Genomic DNA, 18,069 nt, shown 5'->3' with positions numbered 1-18,069 from the left:
GAATTTTTTATTGAAAAATACTATATCCACAATATTGTCTCCTTTAACATAATCATATATTAGATTTGTCCCTTGTTACTGGCGTAGTACCCAGTCAAATGAAAATTGCTAAAGTTGTTCCGGTTTATGAAAAAGGTAATAAAGAAGAAGTAAGTAATTGTCGTCCAATTTCTCATATGACCGCGATTTCCAAGATTCTCGAACATTTGATATATTCTCTTGTTATTAAGTTCTTAAACGAATGTAATACTTTTTGTGATTCTCAGTTTAGATTTAGAACAAAAAACCACACTCTACTACTTACGCTGTGCTTGCTTTTGTCGATAAAATAGCCCACGCTATTGACGACTCATCACATACAGCTGGTATATTCCCGGACCTGTCCAAGGCCTTTGACACTATCAATCACGATAGTTTGTTATATGAACTCTCGCATTATGGGATACGTGAAAAGGCCTTGGACTGCTTCAGGAGCTACCTAACCAACAGGAAACATTTTGTCGATATCAACGGCTCTATAGTTCAAGTTTAAAAACACTATCTTGCGGGGTCCCTCAAGGATCCCTCTTAAGCCTACTTTTACTTTATTCTTTGTATAAATGATTTCAAAAAAAAAATCATCTAATGTTTTATCTTTTTTTCTTTTTGCCGATGATTCAAATATCTTTTTTTCACATCGAAACCCTAAAACCCATTTAGATGTATCGATCAGAGAATAACGTCGGTTCAAATGTGGATTCAAGCAAACAAATTGTCTCTCAATGTAAACAAAACCGTTTGTATATATGTTATTTAGTAATTCTGTTACCCCACTTGCCTGAGGATATAAAAATGAATAATGATTGTTTGATTCAAGTTGAATCGTTTAAATTTTTAGGTCTATGTATTGACCATGAATGAATATGGAAATATCACATAGATTATTTTTCGAAGATGCTCTCAAGAAATACTGGGATTTTAAATAAGCTAAAACATTTTTCCCAAGTATATTGTGAAAAACTTATATTTAACGCTTATTTCACCCTATCTAAGTTACGGTATACTTGCCTGGGGAAACTGTGCAAAATCACACATTGATAACATTTTCAAAATACAAAAACGGGCTATTTGTTCAATCAATCCAGCCGATTTTTATTGCCACACGAATTATTTCTTCTTTGAAAACAGACTCCTTATGGTTGCTGCTTGCTTGTCTGACGTATTTACCATGGGCGTATGGGGGATGGGGGGTATATCCCCCCCCCCCCCATGGAGGTGGGGGATGGCCTGTACAATCATCCCCCCCCCCCCATTGAAATTTGGAAAATAAAATGGAAGAAGCAGAAATGTGATTGTATTAATTTTGGTATATTGCATGCCGTTCTTACGGGGTCATCCCACTAGACCGACACCCATGAATCACAAGGGGGCATCCCACGAGACCGACACCCACGAGTCATACGGTCCACGAGACCGACATCAATAATAGGTCCATGAGTCATACAGCCCACGAGTTATACGGCTCAGGAGTCATACAGCCAATGAGTTCGACACTACGCACAAAAGGCTCATGAGACCGACACTAAGCAAGCATAGCCCACGAGACCGACACTAAGCAATAAAGGCTCATGAGACCGATAGGCCTACTAAGCAAAGAAAGCCCACGAGACCGACAGCAGGCAAAAACGGCCCACGAGACCGACACTAAGCTAAAAAGGCTCACGAGACCGACACTAAGCAAAGAAAGGCCACGAGACCGACCGTGGGCTGTATGACTTGTGAGCTGTATAACTTGTGGGCTATATGACTCGTGGGTGTCGGTCTCGTGACGTGCACCCAATCACACAGCCCACGAGTTCGACATTGAAAACAGGTCCATGAGTCATACAGCCCATGGGTTCGACACTAGGCAAATAAAGCCCATGAGTTCGACACTACGTAGGGAACAGACCACGAGTTCGACAGATACAACATGGCGCGTAATGTGTCGGTCTCGTGGGCCTTGTTTGCTTAGTGTCGGACTCATGGGCTGTGACTTGTGGGCTGCATGACTCGCGGGCTGTATGACTCTTGTGAGCTGATGTATGATTTGTGGGCTGTATGACTCGTGGACGTCGGTCTCGTGACGCGCACCCGTTCTTACGCCCGCCTTTAGAGAGGTAACAGAGTTGAACAATATTCTGTCTTGTAGGATAATGTATACATTATTTTCTCAAGCGCTCTGATTGACAAATTTCCAGATATTCCAACAAAAGTGTACACACTATTGTTAAATTTCAGTTTGAAAACTGATAAAAGCTCCCTCGAATATAGGAGAGGTGTCTTGCCACCCTCCTTTTGCTTGGTCCCCTCTACAGACTTAGTACACTTGAGGGAATGACAATTTGTGAATTTTCCACAAAAAGTGTGCTTCAGATCGCTTTATTTAACTTCTGATAACACAAAAGCTCCTTCGAGTGGGAGGGGGAATCCCCCTCCCACACCCTCTCTTTAAGCTCTACCTTACTATAGACTTTGTACATATACGCACACATGATGCACACTCGGAATAAGAGCTAAATTCCGTGATTTTAAAACTTCCCTGAAAAAACCCAATTTATTTCCATTTTTTTTTTTTTTTTGGGGGGGGGGCGCTAAAAAATAAGTGTTGCACCAAAATGTTGCACCAGATTGCTGAATTACAGGTCTGAAAATGCAAAATCACCTTCGTGTGGGAGGAGAAATGTTCCTTGTCTACGCTGTCGTGTGCTTGCTTTTTTTTTTGGTTTGAATTGTTTAATATACAGCGTTCATGATAATTATTGCAGGAATTAATACAATTAGTTTATTTAAATGATAACATTTTATAGGCAAATAATTGTTCAATTTAATCTACATCAAAACATACTGTTAAACAAGTGGGACTGTTTCAAGTCAATGAAACACGCAAACAGGCATAAAATTGCACCATTTACAACATGCATCAAAAATGCAAACAGTTCTCATCGTGGTATGGGAACACCTCCCCCCTTCCACACCCCCCCCCCCCCCTTGCTCGATCCACGCACTAGAGCTCGGTCACATTCATGACATTCAGTGTAACAATTAATACAAGAAGTTTATTTAAAGGATACCATTTAAGGCGAATTGTTCAATAATAATCTACATCAAAATAAATCGCTACCTTAAAAATAGTGGGACTGCAGAATAGATAAAACACGCAAAAACATGCATGAAATTACACCTTTACATCATCGAAATGTGAAAAGTTCTGACCGTGAGAGGGGGACACCCCCCCCCCCACACACACTGAAGTTTACAAGAAAATGTTTCACAAAATGGCTACTGTTGCAGTGCACACTTGCTTTGCATGATGTGTTAGGGGAACAGTCATCTGCAAAGCTGTTGATTTAGTATAAATTCGCAGAAATAATATGTAATCGTCTATAACATCAAGGAATCGTTAAGGATTCGGAAAAAAGAACATGAATCCATGAAATCAGCCATTCCATTTCATGAAAAATGTACCGTTTTGAGGAGAATGATTTAACAAATACAAGCCACAAATCTAGGTGAATCTCTGAGATATAAAACGTTTTCATCCTTTGAAATGTCATACATTATAGTTACAGAAAACAATTACAAACTGAACTCCAAGGAGGCGGGTATAAGCAGGAGGATAGGTTATCTAATAGTAAGGAATACTTAAATAAAGAAGCAAGAAAGAAAAGGGCGAAAAAAAACTTACATCCTGTCCACCGTCTAACTGGAAACTGGGAAGGCCTATCAAAAATAGCACAATGGCATCTAAAATCAAACCATACATCTTTCTTGTCCTCTATTATTTCTTCATACTTTTTTTTTTTGGGGGGGGGGGTGTCCCATGAAGAGGACAATTTTATTTTTCAAAAAAAGATAAATTGGTAACAATTTCTCACAATCCAAGATGGCGCTGTGCGGTTAGGACGTGCCTGAGTGTTACGGAGGCATTAGGAGGAAATAAAATTGCAGCTCATTTCGCCTATTACAGGTTGAAAAGTCAAAATGACATCGAGAAAAAGGAGCTTAGACCAAGGAGTCGTTACAATCTCCCATTATTTCAAGGAAAATGAGGATTCTGAGCCTAAGATGGATTATAGCGACGCTACTACGGAGAAGGCTACGCAAGAACACAGTGACAGTGATAATGCACACGGCTTAACTGACTCTGCAGTGCACACGGGAGGGAAACCACTTCACCGAGATATGGAGGGAACCAGCCCGGGCGCGTCGGCGGAATCACCTCCACGCTCCTCGCTTGAGAAAAAACGACGAGTAGACGGGGAGAAGTCAACCACAGATGAACTACTCGCGGCCCTTATCCACAAGATAGACGAAATGAACTCCAATCTCACATCCAGGTTGGACACAGCTCTTGGTAAGATTGAAACAAATGAGAAAGAAATCAGTAACTTGAAAGAGGAACAAGAGTCGTGCCGTTTTGATATCAAACAGTTACAGGACCAAGTAAACAAGCAAGAAAAGGAGAATATGAAATTGAGAGAGCGTCTTGTTGACCTCACTGCGAGAGAGATGAGGAATACGGCTGTGTTTTACGGATTTCCTGAAGGTGCTGAAAACGCTGGGAAGTGTGAGCAATTGATCAAAGAATTTGCCAAGTCAAATATGCAAATGGAAGGTGAAGTGAGCATTGAAAGAGCTCATCGCACAAGCCGCATCAGGCCAAAACCCGGCCCTCCTCGCCCAGTTGTGGTAGCTTTCAGTAGATACACAACCAGACAAACAGTGATCAGCAGTGCCCGCAGATATTTGAAGGAGAGGCCTTTTCAGCACAACGGAAAGGATCACCAGCTATTTGTCGATGAGATGCTGCCGGTAGAAGTGCGAGAAAGCAGGAGGAAATTGCTGCCACTGAAACGAAAGCTGAAAGAGGAGGACCCAAAGCGAAAGGTGTACTTCAAATATCCGGCGCGATTGTTTTACAGGGAGACTGAGAGCGGAAAAGAAGTGGAGTACAAGCAGCACACCACAAGATAGAATGGAGATTGGCAGTTTGCTTTTGCACAGTAGACAATGGTCTAACAAAATACGACATACTTTGGAAAACTCTTGACACGACTGCCATAGCTCAACAGTCAGCACCCTGTCATGCCAGCAGTATATTAACAGTTGATATCTCCGAAGACAAGATACACTATTCATGTGATTAAGTGATAGGGGAAATCATTTGTTTTTGCCAACTTGAGGAAAAAATAACTGTGAAGATGCCCAGGGGCACTTGGATTCCTTGTGATCATGTTTTATTCGATTTCATGCAAATTGTATGTGTGTTTTTTTCATTGCCAATGTTTTATTGTCTGTTTTGTCTTGATCATGGTGGGTCATAAGAATTTACAAGGTTACCTTACCCTTGTGAAATATGTATATGGATCTGAAGTTAATGAGCCATAATGTTAATGGGCTAGGGGACTTTAAAGCCAGGAAAAAATATTTTTGTTTTTTATCCAAATTAAAAAAGGATATTATTTTATTACAGGAAACCCATTCGACTGATAAGGATGAAAGTTTATGGAAGAACCAATTAAGAGCCGATATTGTATTCAGTCATGGAACCTCCTCTAGTAGGGGAGTGTGTATCATATTTCGGAAAACCCCACATATAAAATTGACAGAGACAGTGAAAGATTCTAACGGGAGATTTTTGTTGGTTAAAATGGAAGTATATGGAAAAAAATTATGATATGTAATGTATATGCACCAAATAATGAAAAAGACCACATGCATTTTTTTAAAGCTGTAGACTTGACTATACAAGAATATTATGATGCTGAACGGACAATATTAATAGGGGGAGATTTTAATTTTATTCAAAATTTGGCATTGGACCGAGAGGGCGGTAATATGAAGTCCACTTGGAAGCACTCTTGTGAAATAATAGAAAATATTAAAAACGTTTATCATGTAATAGATATCTGGAGAGACAAGAACCCGTTATTAAGACGATTTACTTGGAGACGCTCCAATCCTTGTGTTCAGTCAAGACTGGATTTCTGGTTAATCCATGAGTCTGTACAAAATATGGTGACAGATTGTGATATGGTCCCCTGTGTTTTGTCAGATCATGATTTTGTGAATTTACATCTGAGAATTAAAGAGTACACTGTGGGCCCATCTTATTGGAAGTTTAATAACAGTTTACTTAATGATGTTGAGTATGTTGAAAATTTAAAGGGACATTATGAGATGTGGGTAAATGAATGGGAAGATAAAAATGGTAAAGGAAAATTATGGGATTGGTTGAAATTCAAAATACGAGAATTTACAATCATATTTTCTAAAAGGAAGAAAAATATAAAAGAAATTAGAAGAAAAGAATTAGAACAAGAATTGAAAATAATAAATGACATGGACCCGACAGAAATGAATGAGCAAAAATGGGAAAAGAAAGAGAAAATTGAACAGGAACTTAACTGCATGTACAACTATTTAGCAGAGGGGGGCATATTACGTTCAAGATGTACCTGGTACGAGAAAGGAGAGAAGAGTACAAAATATTTTTTATCATTGGAAAAGACACAAGCACAGAGTACAAACATAGATGTATTAGATACGGGGGCATCCCACGAGACCGACACCCACGAGTCATACGGTCCACGAGACCGACATCAATAATAGGTCCATGAGTCATACAGCCCACGAGTTATACGGCTCAGGAGTCATACAGCCCATGAGTTCGACACTACGCACAAAAGGCTCATGAGACCGACACTAAGCAAACATAGCCCACGAGACCGACACTAAGCAATAAAGGCGCATGAGACCGACACTAAGCAAAGAAAGCCCACGAGACCGACAGTAGGTAAAAAAGGCCCACGAGACCGACACTAAGCTAAAAAGGCTCACGAGACCGACACTAAGCAAAGAAAACCCACGAGACCGACAGTAGGCAAAGAAGGCCCACGAGACCGACAGGATAAACAGCGCCATCTACATGTCAATCACCTGTACAGGGTGTTCCATGAACGGAAAAATAACATACTGGCGGGTGTAATTTCGTAACGCTATCAATTAAAAGATGGTGACCATCTACATGATTATGAACGACATCAAATATGTATTTCTACATACTTCTGGGGGGGGGGGGAGGGAAGTGTGTCAGGGAGCGACATTGTTATCAAGTAGAAAAATTGAATTGTATTCTTCATGCCCCAAATAGAGACAAAAGCACAAATCAATTTAAAAGAGGACAATAACGATGTATGGATTAATTTTAGAGCTTTTATAATGCCATCCTACTATTTCTAATAGGCTTTCTCAGTTTTTAGCTAGAAGATGGACAAGATATACATTTTACCTCTTCTCTTTCCCGATTCACTAGTTGCTTATTCTATTTTAGTATTATTCTACCCTCCTGCTTTGACGTTTTGCAGTAGGATCTATTTGTAATTTTCTCTGTAACTATAATGTAATTCTACTGATTAAAACGTTTTATATCGCAGGGATTCACCTCAATTATATGGTTTGCGTTATTCTCCTCCGAACAGTACATTTTATCATGAAATACAATAGTTGTTTTCATGGATGCATCTGGTTTTTTCCGAATCCCTAACGCTACCTTAATAGAACATCCCGTTATTTTTTATCTTTAATTAATACAAAATCAACACCCTCGGAGGTTTATTGTGGAAAGACCTGTTACACACTTTTACTGTACTTTGTTCATTTTTTTTTGCCACAAACACACACCCATGCAAACACAATTAAAGATCCTGATCATTTCACGGGGGGGGGGGGGGGGGCGCAACTGATGGGGTAACACCCTGCCGGAGATGGCAACTCTTCTTTTCCATCTCTCATATCTTCCTATGCTATTACAGGTACATGTATCAGGACACCCTATACAATGCATTGGTCGAGAGGTGGCGCTGTTCATCCTGTCGGTCTCGTGGGCCTTCTTTGCTTAGTGTCGGTCTCGTGAACCTCTTTTGCGTAATGTCGGTCTCGTGAGCCTTGTATGCGTAGCGTCGGTCTCGTGGACCTTTAAAGTGTAGTGTCGGTCTCGTGGGCTTTGTTTGCTTACTGTCGGTCTCATGAGCCTTTTGTGTGTAGTGTCGGTCTCGTGAGCCGTATAACTCCTGGGCTTATTTTACTTGATGTCGAACTCGTGGGCTTTATTTACTCAGTGTCGAACTCGTGGGCTGTATAACTGGTGGGCTGTATGACTTGTGAGCTGTATGACTCGTGGGCTGTATGACTTGTGAGCTGTATAACTTGTGGGCTGTATGACTCGTGGGTGTCGGTCTCGTGACGTGCACCCTTAGATACAGGTGAGGAACTTATTGAACATCCCCATCATATACGAAATTTTGTGATGAAATCTTTTGGTAAACAGTTTGAAAACAGGGATACAGTGTCTGACAAAGTGAGTTATGATTATATAAAAAGTTCCTGTTTAAAACACCTCACGGAAGATGAAAAGGCCTCTTGTGAAGGCCTGATAACACATGAAGAGGCAAGGGAAGTCCTCCTTGGGATGTCAAAAAATAAAACACCTGGTAATGATGGCTTATCGGTGGAATTTTATGAGACATTTTGGCCTTTGATTTCTAAAGAACTAATAGGATCATTTAATCATGCTTTTGAAAAAGGAAGTATGTCCGTGTCACAGAGGCAAGGAATAATTAAATTGATTCCTAAATTCAATAAAGATAAGAGATTATTGGGTAATTGGCGACCAATCACCTTAATAAATGTGGATGCAAAGATACTTTCTAAATGTCTAGCGAAACGTATGTCCAAAATTATTGGTAATTTGATAAATCCTCAGCAAACAGCATTTATTAAAGGCAGATATATAGGTGAAGGTATAAGACTGATTTCAGATTTAATGTTTTATGCAGATGCCAACATAGGCGCCGGAAGTGGGGGGGGGGGGGGCAGGGGGGCGGCCGCCCCCCCAATCCAAAAAGTGGGGGGGGGGGGCAAAACGCATTTTTGCCCCCCCCCCCCCCAAAAAAAAGCCCCCCCCCCCCCAATAAAAAATAATAATAATAAAAATAAATGAATAAACAAAGAAAATAAAATAAATATGTATATATATGAATAAAAGGGAAAAAATATGGCTACAAACGGCAGCTTTTGCACTGAAAAATGTCAAAATTTTCAAGCTCGCTCGCTTCGCTCGCTCGCATCCAGCAGTTGGAGCCCCGGTGCGCCTCCCCCTTAATTTCTAAAGCGAAAACATAGCTACGACGGCAGTTGATGGACTCTAGAATGTCAAAAATTTCAAGCTCGCTCGCTTTGCTCGCTCGCATTGAATCGTTATGCCATTCTCCTAATGTTGCTGACAGTAATTGCCAGTAGTTGCGCCCAATGCCCCCACCCCTTAATTTCCAAAGCGAAAGATAAATATAGCTACAAACGGGAGTTTGGGGACTGTAAAATGTCAAAATTTTCAAGCTCGCTCTCTTCGCTCGCTCGCATTCAATCGTTATGCCACTCTCCTAATGTTGCTGCCAGTAATTGCCAGCAGTTGCGCCCGATGCCCCCCCCCTTAATTTCCAACGCGAAAGATATAGCTACAAGCGGGAGTTTTGGGACTGTAACATGTCAAAATTTTCAAGCTCGCTCGCTTCGCTCGCTCGCATTGAATCGTTATGCCAATCTCCTAACGTTGCTGCCAGTAATTGCCAGCAGTTGCGCCTGATGCCCCCCTTAATTTCCCCCCTTAATTTCCAAAGCGAAAGATATAGCTACAAACGGGAGTTTTGGGACTGTAAAATGTCAAAATTCTCAAGCTTGCTCGCATTGAATCGTTATGCCTTTCTCCTAATGTTGCTGCCAGTAATTGCCAGCAGTTGCGCCCGATGCGCCGCCCCATTAATTTCCAAAGTGAAAGATATAGCTACAAACCCCAGTTTGGGGACTGTAGAATGTCAAAATTTTCAAGCTTGCTCGCTTCCCCTCGCATTGAATCGTTATGCCATTCTCCTAATGTTGCTGCCAATAATTGCCAGTAGTTGCGCCCGATGCGCCCCCATTTATTCCAAAGCGAAATACATGTATATAGCTACGATTAAAACTCCAGTTTTGGAACTGTAGAATATCAAATTTTCAAGCTCGCTCGCTTCGCTCGCTCGCATTTTATTGTTATGCCATTCACCTTATGTTGCTGACAGTATATAATGTGTCGATCGTTTCACACCGTCATTCCATAATCCATGTAAGGAAAACTTACAATGTTCCTCAATGACTGCGTTGTTGAATGTATCACATTCCGTAATGTATTGTAGTCCCATTATTGCTCACGCACACACGCACAAGCATACAGACCGTCAAAATTACTTTATAATGGTTCCCCCCATGTTTCGACCCACCGTACACCACTTTACATATATATATATATGTATATATATATATATATATATATATATATATATATATATATATACATATATATATATATATATATATAGCGAAAAATTTGAGCAAAGAAAATGGGACGAACACCGATCTAGGGCTTTCAATAGCTCAGTCGGTAGAGCACCGGTCTAGTAATCCGGAGGTCTCGGGTTCGAATCCCGATGAAAACCCATTTTCTTTGCTCAAAGTTTTTGCCATTTATTATTTGTTTCTGGTCAGTTTTCCCTTTCTTGTTTCAATTTATATTACAAAAAATAAAAAGCTGCATCGCTTCGGTGATCCCTCGCATTTATTCCAAAGTTGATTTACGTCCTTTGGGTCTATGTCAGGTTAATGTGTGTGTGTGTGTGGCACACATACACACACTATAGCTTCTGACCACACGAGCAAAGAGAGTTAAGGGTTTGGGACGAACACCGATCTAGGGCTTTCAATAGCTCAGTCGGTAGAGCACCGGTCTAGTAATCCGGAGGTCTCGGGTTCGAATCCCGATGAAAACCCATTTTCTTTGCTTAAAGTTTTCGCCATTTATTATTTGTTTCTGGTCAGTTTTCCCTTTCTTGTTTCAATATATATATATATATATATATATATATATATATATATATATATAATAGATGTGTGTGCGTGTGTGTATGTGCGTGCCTGTGTGTGTGTGTGTGTGTGTGTATGTGTATATTGTGTAACATATGCATGGTCTAATCTTGAGCCCCCTCCAATGTTTGCCCCCCCCCCCCCAATCCAAAACTGCTTCCGGCGCGCCTGGATGCCAACAATGTATCTGGAATTGTGTTAGCATTAGATTTTACCAAAGCATTTGATTCACTCAGTCATAGGTATTTACTATAGTGTTTAGAATGTCTTAATTTTGGTCCGTCAATGATACAATGGGTGAGAACATTGCATGCAGGTATACATAGCTGTGTATTGATAAATGGCTTTACTACTGGTTATTTTGAAATTGGAAGGGGTGTTCGCCAAGGCGACCCCCTTGCCCCCCTTTTATTCATATTAGGGCTCGAGATATATCTAATGAGATTGTTAAATAATCCAAATATTATTGGAATGGAGATGCTCGGAAAACAGATTAATATATATATATCAGGCCTTTGTCTCAACCGAAGCAAATCAGAAGGAATGTGGATAGGAAATGATAGACTATCGAAAGAAAAGCCACAGATGATAAAGTGGTCAGACAATGGTCTTAGAATTCTTGGAATCTGGTTTTCATATGATAAAAAAGAAGCAATGCGAAGAAACTTTGAAGATCGATTGGGTGAAATTAAGAGAACATTTTTCATTTGGAAAAATCGTAATTTAACGTTAATTGGTAAAATTCAAATTCAACATTTATTATATCTAAGATAATCTATTTGATGTCAAACATTGAAATTCCTCAAGATTTTGTGAAAGAAGTAGAGAAGTCAATGTTTTCCTTTTTATGGAATGGCCCAGATAAGATTTCAAGGTCAACTATGTATGCACAATATGCTGAGGGTGGTCTCAAATTCCCCAATTTACAATGTATGATTGATACGCAGTTAATTAAGTGGGTTAAAAGATATTATGGAAATCGCAACCATCAATGAGTGCTATTGGGAGATTATTTCTTAAAAAGGCTTGGTGGAATTCTAGTGTTTCAAAGTAATTATTCCCTTGAAACTATTGATAAGAGGGGTATCCCTCCATTCTATGAGAATATTTTACAAATATGGTTAAAGACAAACATACATGAGGATTTTATTGGTGATGAAAATAGCCAAGCAGGCATCCCACAACGGTGCCAGGTAAAAATGGCAGAGGTAAAATGGCAGAGGTGTAAATGGCAGAGGTAAAAATGGCAGGGGTAAAAATGGCAGAGGTAAAAATGGCAGGGGTAAAATGGCAGAGGTAAAAATGGCAGGGGTAAAAATGGCAGGGGTAAAAATGGCAGGGGTAAAAATGGCAGAGGTAAAAATGGCAGAGGTAAAAATGGCAGAGGTAAAAATGGCAGAGGTAAAAATGGCAGAGGTAAAAATGGCAGGGGCAAAAATGTCAGAGGTAAATAATTATGTCAGTGGTGAAAATGTCAGAGGTAAAGTTGTCAATGGTCAAAATGTCAGTGGTCAAAATGCTAGAGATAGAAATGCCATTGATAAAAATTTAGTCGTTGAAATGCAAGAGGACGAGGTAAAAGTGACAGATTTTTTTCTTCATGTTTCTGACACCTTTCTCGCAATACGCGCTTTTCGTGCCTTCTGAAATAAAGCACGGGGAGACCGCGGAGAAATGGGACACGGGGAGAAATATGGGACACTCATGTAACTTGAAAAATGCTTGGCCAGTCAACAATCCAATATATCAGTAAAAAGATGAGCCTCGGTACACCTGAAAATGGACATATTAACCACTATGCAGCTCTACAGGTATCTTGTCAGTAAAATATCAAACTTACTATATATCTGGTAGGTCCTATACTATGTTAATAGATATTTTGATAAGTGTGCAAACTTCTGGAAATAAAATTGCTAGATAACAGACATGCAGGTATGAAAAATTGGCAGGGATCTTCTACTGTTTCTGTTACCACTGGGAGAAATTTAATAGGGCAGTGTTACATTTCACCCCGCGGCACATGTAAATCCTACATTGGTCATGATGGTTATCCAATTTCTCTCCAGGTTGTCTCATTTCTCCCCGCTTGATGTCCCATACCCCCAAAATTAGGGGTTAAACAAATCATTAATTACACGAAAATGTTTTATATATAAAGGGTATCACTAAATACTCTTAGTGGGGCAGCTTAGCAAACCTATCGTGCATTTTGTGATACAAGCACCAAATTTGGCAGAAATGTACATTAACATATTGCAAACATTTTCAGATATTGGGCCACTTGGAATTCTCTCTTTATGTCCGCCATATTGGATTTCAAAATGGTCGCCATTTGAAATCTACAGTTGCGATTATCTCTGGGTCTAATGGTGCTATTGACCTGATTCTGGTGTGTTCCGGGATTTACGCCCATGCTTTGGGGCAACAGCTAAGCTTGAACGGCATCAAACATTTACATTTTTTTTTTTCGCCTGCGGATTCGTTCAACAATGATTGAAAGAAATCCCATGGCAAACTATCGGTTTTTTCTCTCACTAGAACAGTTTATTGCTAAAGTTCAGTTTTAATAGGCATAAGTTTGTAAAGTGACCACAAAGTGTTCATAAAACTTCATTGGCCCCTGAAAGTTTGTTGACCACTGGTTGTGACCTTTGATCTTGTGGTGACCTTCAACTCCCCAAGGGACACCTACCACTTAAGTTTGGTTACATACGGACATACCAATCAAAAGTTATGAGATATTTGTTTTTGCGCCATGTGATACTTGAACAATGTAATAAAATATTTTGCAAGAGCTTTCTTATGTCTGCCGATACGTCTCCTGTCGTTTGTTTTTTGCGTTTTGTATTTTTACTTCTATATTATGTCGCGATCAGACCTTGTGATAGGCTCCTATAACGAAACCTAAATGTGAGAAAATAGCATAGAACAGGTGAAAAATTAGCGGTTTGCTTCGACTATGTCTCCTTCACTTCTTTACACTAAACAGTTAAAAAAATGTAAAATAATGACAATATACTAGCCTGGACGTGAGCAGAATTCGTTTGTGTAAGAGTGGGTATGTGAGAGTATGTATATCTGCGTATATAGAAGTATATGTTTATACCAAAAGTGGGTTCGTGCGTGTGTGTGTGTGTGTGTGGTGTGATAACTTCATTGGGCGAAACAACGTAGGATTACACTGTTTAAGGGTTTTGCAGCATTGTTGGAAGCCCCTTATAATGATAGATAACAGTAATAATAATAATAATAATAATAAATAACAAAAATAATTTCCCATTTTTAGGCCTACTATAGGCTCTTAGCTGGTTTATCATTCCTCTGAACAGACAGAATACGCCACTGCACTTGAATCAAACTCAGAATAATGAGAGTGCTCTAATCTTTTTAAAACATAATTCAATAAATATTCTTCAAATCTGCAGTTTGGATTTGATAATTCGATAAATACAGTTTGCTGTGGCAGGTTATCATTCAAAACCTCTTCATACGTTCATCTCTGACGAAATCGCTCTCATTACTTCTAACATTTTACCTCTGCCATTTTTACCTCTGCCATTTTTACCTCTGCCATTTTTACCTCTGCCACTTTTACCTCTGCCATTTTTACCTCTGCCATTTTTACCCCTGCCATTTTTACCCCTGCCATTATTACCTCTGCCATTTTTACCTCTGCCATTTTTACCTCAGCCATTTTTACCTCTGCCATTTTTACCCTGCCATTTTTACCCCTGCCATTTTTACCCCTGCCATTTTTACCCCTGCCATTTTTACCCCTGCCATTTTTACCTCTGCCATTTTCACCTCTGCCATTTTTACCCCTGCCATTTTTACTCCTGCCATTTTTACCCCTGCCATTTTTACCCCTGCCATTTTTACCCCTGCCATTTTTACCCCTGCCATTTTTACCCCTGCCATTTTTACACCGAACCCCTACAATAACCAGTATGGAATAACCAGAATGTTTTGATTGATAAGCACTCAATATTCTGCAGGCCGTTTTTTGAAGCAGGTTTATGTTATATATATCAAATATTTAGTATTGATGGACGGCTCATTGATTTTGAATTTTGGTTAAGGAAAGGAGTGCCAAGCAAATATAATATGATGTATATGGCAATTGTAGACTCTGTTCAAAAATACTCGAAATGTTCCTTCAATACACTCCTATTGGAAATGTTTTGGAAAGAAGAAGTGGCTCAAAAACAAAAGGATCTTATTATTTCACAGTTACAAGATGTGAAATCAAAACCAATATATGAGGAATTTTTAAAAGAGATTAAATCTAGACCTGTTTGCGAAACAGTTTTCTCTGGCAAGTATGGAATTCAATCATAAGATTGGACACAAATATATATGTTGCCATTTACATGTACAATTGAAGTAAAATTGAGAGAATTTCAGTTCAAGTTGTCGCATAATATACTCTACACAAATGAAAGATTGATTAAGATGAAAATATCGGAATCAGAGTTGTGTACGCTTTGTAAGTCATGTGCTGAGACCCCTGTACATCTGTTTTTTGATTGTAAAGCTGCCAAAGAATTACTTCAAAAATTTGTGGATGAAATTGGTACGATCTTTCATGTCAAATTAGAGGATTGTACAAGAATTAGAGTAATGTTTGGATTCATCAAAGACTGGAAAGGGCCCCACAGGAGTTTATTGAATCATTTAATATTGTTATACAAAAGGTACATATATATTCAGAGATGCAAAGATACAGGTGTGATATTTCATTGATTGACAGCATTTATTGTTAATATCCGATATATAAAATTTAACATTGCAAAACGAACAAATAAATTAAATTTTCATTATAAGAAATGGTCCCTGTAGAACATATTTTTTAGGTCATTGTAGAAGAACATACAGTCGACTCTCGTTATAAAGAATATCCATATGGCAGAACCCCGACGTGATGGGGTAGTTTTTTGGAGGTCCCAGGGTTTGAAAATTTTCCTATTCAGAGGTATTTGTGCCCTGGATATGGCAAGGTTTCAAAAGTGACAAGATCACGGTGGTTTCGTTGGCCCAAGGAATTTATTGTAACGAGAGCTGACTGTATCTTTAGGATATTGTTCAATTGTTGAAGAGTTTGATACCCATCTTTTATTGTTGTTGTTGTTGTTAATTTGTTAAACAAAACATGATTTGTAATATGATTTTGTATGTTACGTTGTATAATGAAGAGGAAATAAATAAATTTGTAAAAGAAAAAAAAAACAATTTCTCTCCCTGTAGCGTGACAGAACTGCCCTCTAAAAGCCACACGTGTAGAATGCATAGTTATTTGATATCGTTGATATGTAGATGGTGATGTTAACTTTAATAGTTACAATCTTTCGCTCGATAGCATGACGATATTGCATCCGCCAGTATGTAATTTTCACCTTCATGAACGCTGTACAGGTAATTGACATGTAGATGGCGCTGTTCATCCGGTCGGTCTCGTGAGCCTTCTTTGCTTAGTGTCGATCTCCTGGGCTATCTTTGCCTAGTGGCGGTCTTTTGAGCCTTCTTTGCCTTGTGTCGATCTCCTGAGCCTTGTGTGCGTACTGTCGGTCTCGTGAGCCTATATTGTGTAGTGTCGGTCTCGTGGGCTTTCTTTGCTTAGTGTCGGTCTCGTGAGCCTTTTGTGCGTAGTGTCGAACTCATGGGCTGTAAGACTCGTGAGCCGTATAACTCATGGGCTGTATGACTCATGGACCTATTTTGGATGTCGGTGTCGTGGACCGTATGACTCGTGGATGTCGGTCTCTTGGGATGATCCCGATAAAACGGGTGCACGTCACGAGACCGACACCCACGAGTCATACAGCCCACAAGTTATACAGCTCACAAGTCATACAGCCCACGAGTCATACAGCTCACAAGTCATACAGCCCACCAGTTATACAGCCCACGAATTCGACACTGAGTAAATAAAGCCCACGAGTTCGACATCAAGTAAAATAAGCCCAGGAGTTATACGGCTCACGAGACCGACACTACGCACAAAAGGCTCATGAGACCGACAGTAAGCAAACAAAGCCACGAGACCGACACTACACTTAAAAGGTCCACGAGACCGACGCTACGCATACAAGGCTCACGAGACCGACATGACGCAAAAGAGGTTCACCAGACCGACACTAAGCAAAGAATGCCCACGAGACCAACAGCTTGAACAGCGCCACCTATAGACCAATGCACTGTATAGGGTGTCCTGATAATAGCATAGGAAGATATGAGAGATGGAAAAGAAGAGTTGCCATCTCCGGCTGGGTGTTACCCCATCAGTTGCCCCCCCCCCCCCCGAAATGATCAAGATCTTTAATTGTGTTTGCATGGGTGTGTGTTTGTGAAAAAAAAACGAACAAAGTACAGTAAAAGTGTGTAACAGATCTTTCCACAATAAACCTGCAAGGGTGTTGATTTAGTATTAATAAAAAAATAACGTAATCGTCTATTAAGGTAGCGTTAGGGATTTGGACAAAAACAGCTATTGTATTTCACGATAAAATATACTGTTCGGAGGAGAATAACACAAGCCACAAAATTGAGGTGAATCCCTGCGATATAAACGTTTTAATCAGTAGAATTACATTATAGTTACAGAGAAAATTACAAATAGATCTCACTGCAAAACGTGAAAGCAGGAGGGTAGAATATCGAAAATAGAATCAGCAACTAGTGAATCGGGAAAGAGAAGAGGTAAAATTTATATCTTCTCCATCTTCTAGCTAAAAACTGGGAAAGCCTATGAAGAATAGCACGATGGCATTATCAAAGCTCTAAAATTATTCCATACATCGTTATTGTCCTCTTTTAAACTCATTTGTGGGTTTTTTTTTTTTTGGTCTCTTTTTTGGGGATGAAGAATACTCATTCTTTTTTTTTGGGGGGGGGGGGGCGGGTGCATGAAGAATACAATTCAATTTTTCTACTTGATAACAATGTCGCTCCCTGATACACTTGCCCCCATCCCCAGAAGTATGTAGAAATACATATTTGATGACGTTCATGATTATGTAGATGGTCACCATCTTTCAATTGATAGTGTTACGAAATTACACCCACCAGTATGTTATTTTTCCGTTCATGGAACACCCT

At 39.6% G+C, this 18,069-nt stretch overlaps 1 protein-coding gene across 1 annotated transcript; it reads left to right on the top strand.

The window, feature by feature from the left end:
- The first annotated feature begins 4,002 nt into the window (after positions 1 to 4,002).
- On the top strand, positions 4,003 to 4,995 carry LOC140245750 (uncharacterized). The gene has a single exon (XM_072325275.1). It carries the CDS (start codon positions 4,003 to 4,005, stop codon positions 4,993 to 4,995), a length of 993 nt encoding a protein of 330 aa, XP_072181376.1.
- The last annotated feature ends 13,074 nt before the right edge of the window (positions 4,996 to 18,069 follow it).

This window comes from Diadema setosum, unplaced genomic scaffold (assembly GCF_964275005.1).
Source record: "Diadema setosum unplaced genomic scaffold, eeDiaSeto1 scaffold_28, whole genome shotgun sequence".
Taxonomy (NCBI): domain Eukaryota; kingdom Metazoa; phylum Echinodermata; class Echinoidea; order Diadematoida; family Diadematidae; genus Diadema; species Diadema setosum.
The sequence above is the reverse complement of the archived record's forward strand: the minus strand, read 5'-3'. Positions and strand labels throughout refer to the sequence as shown.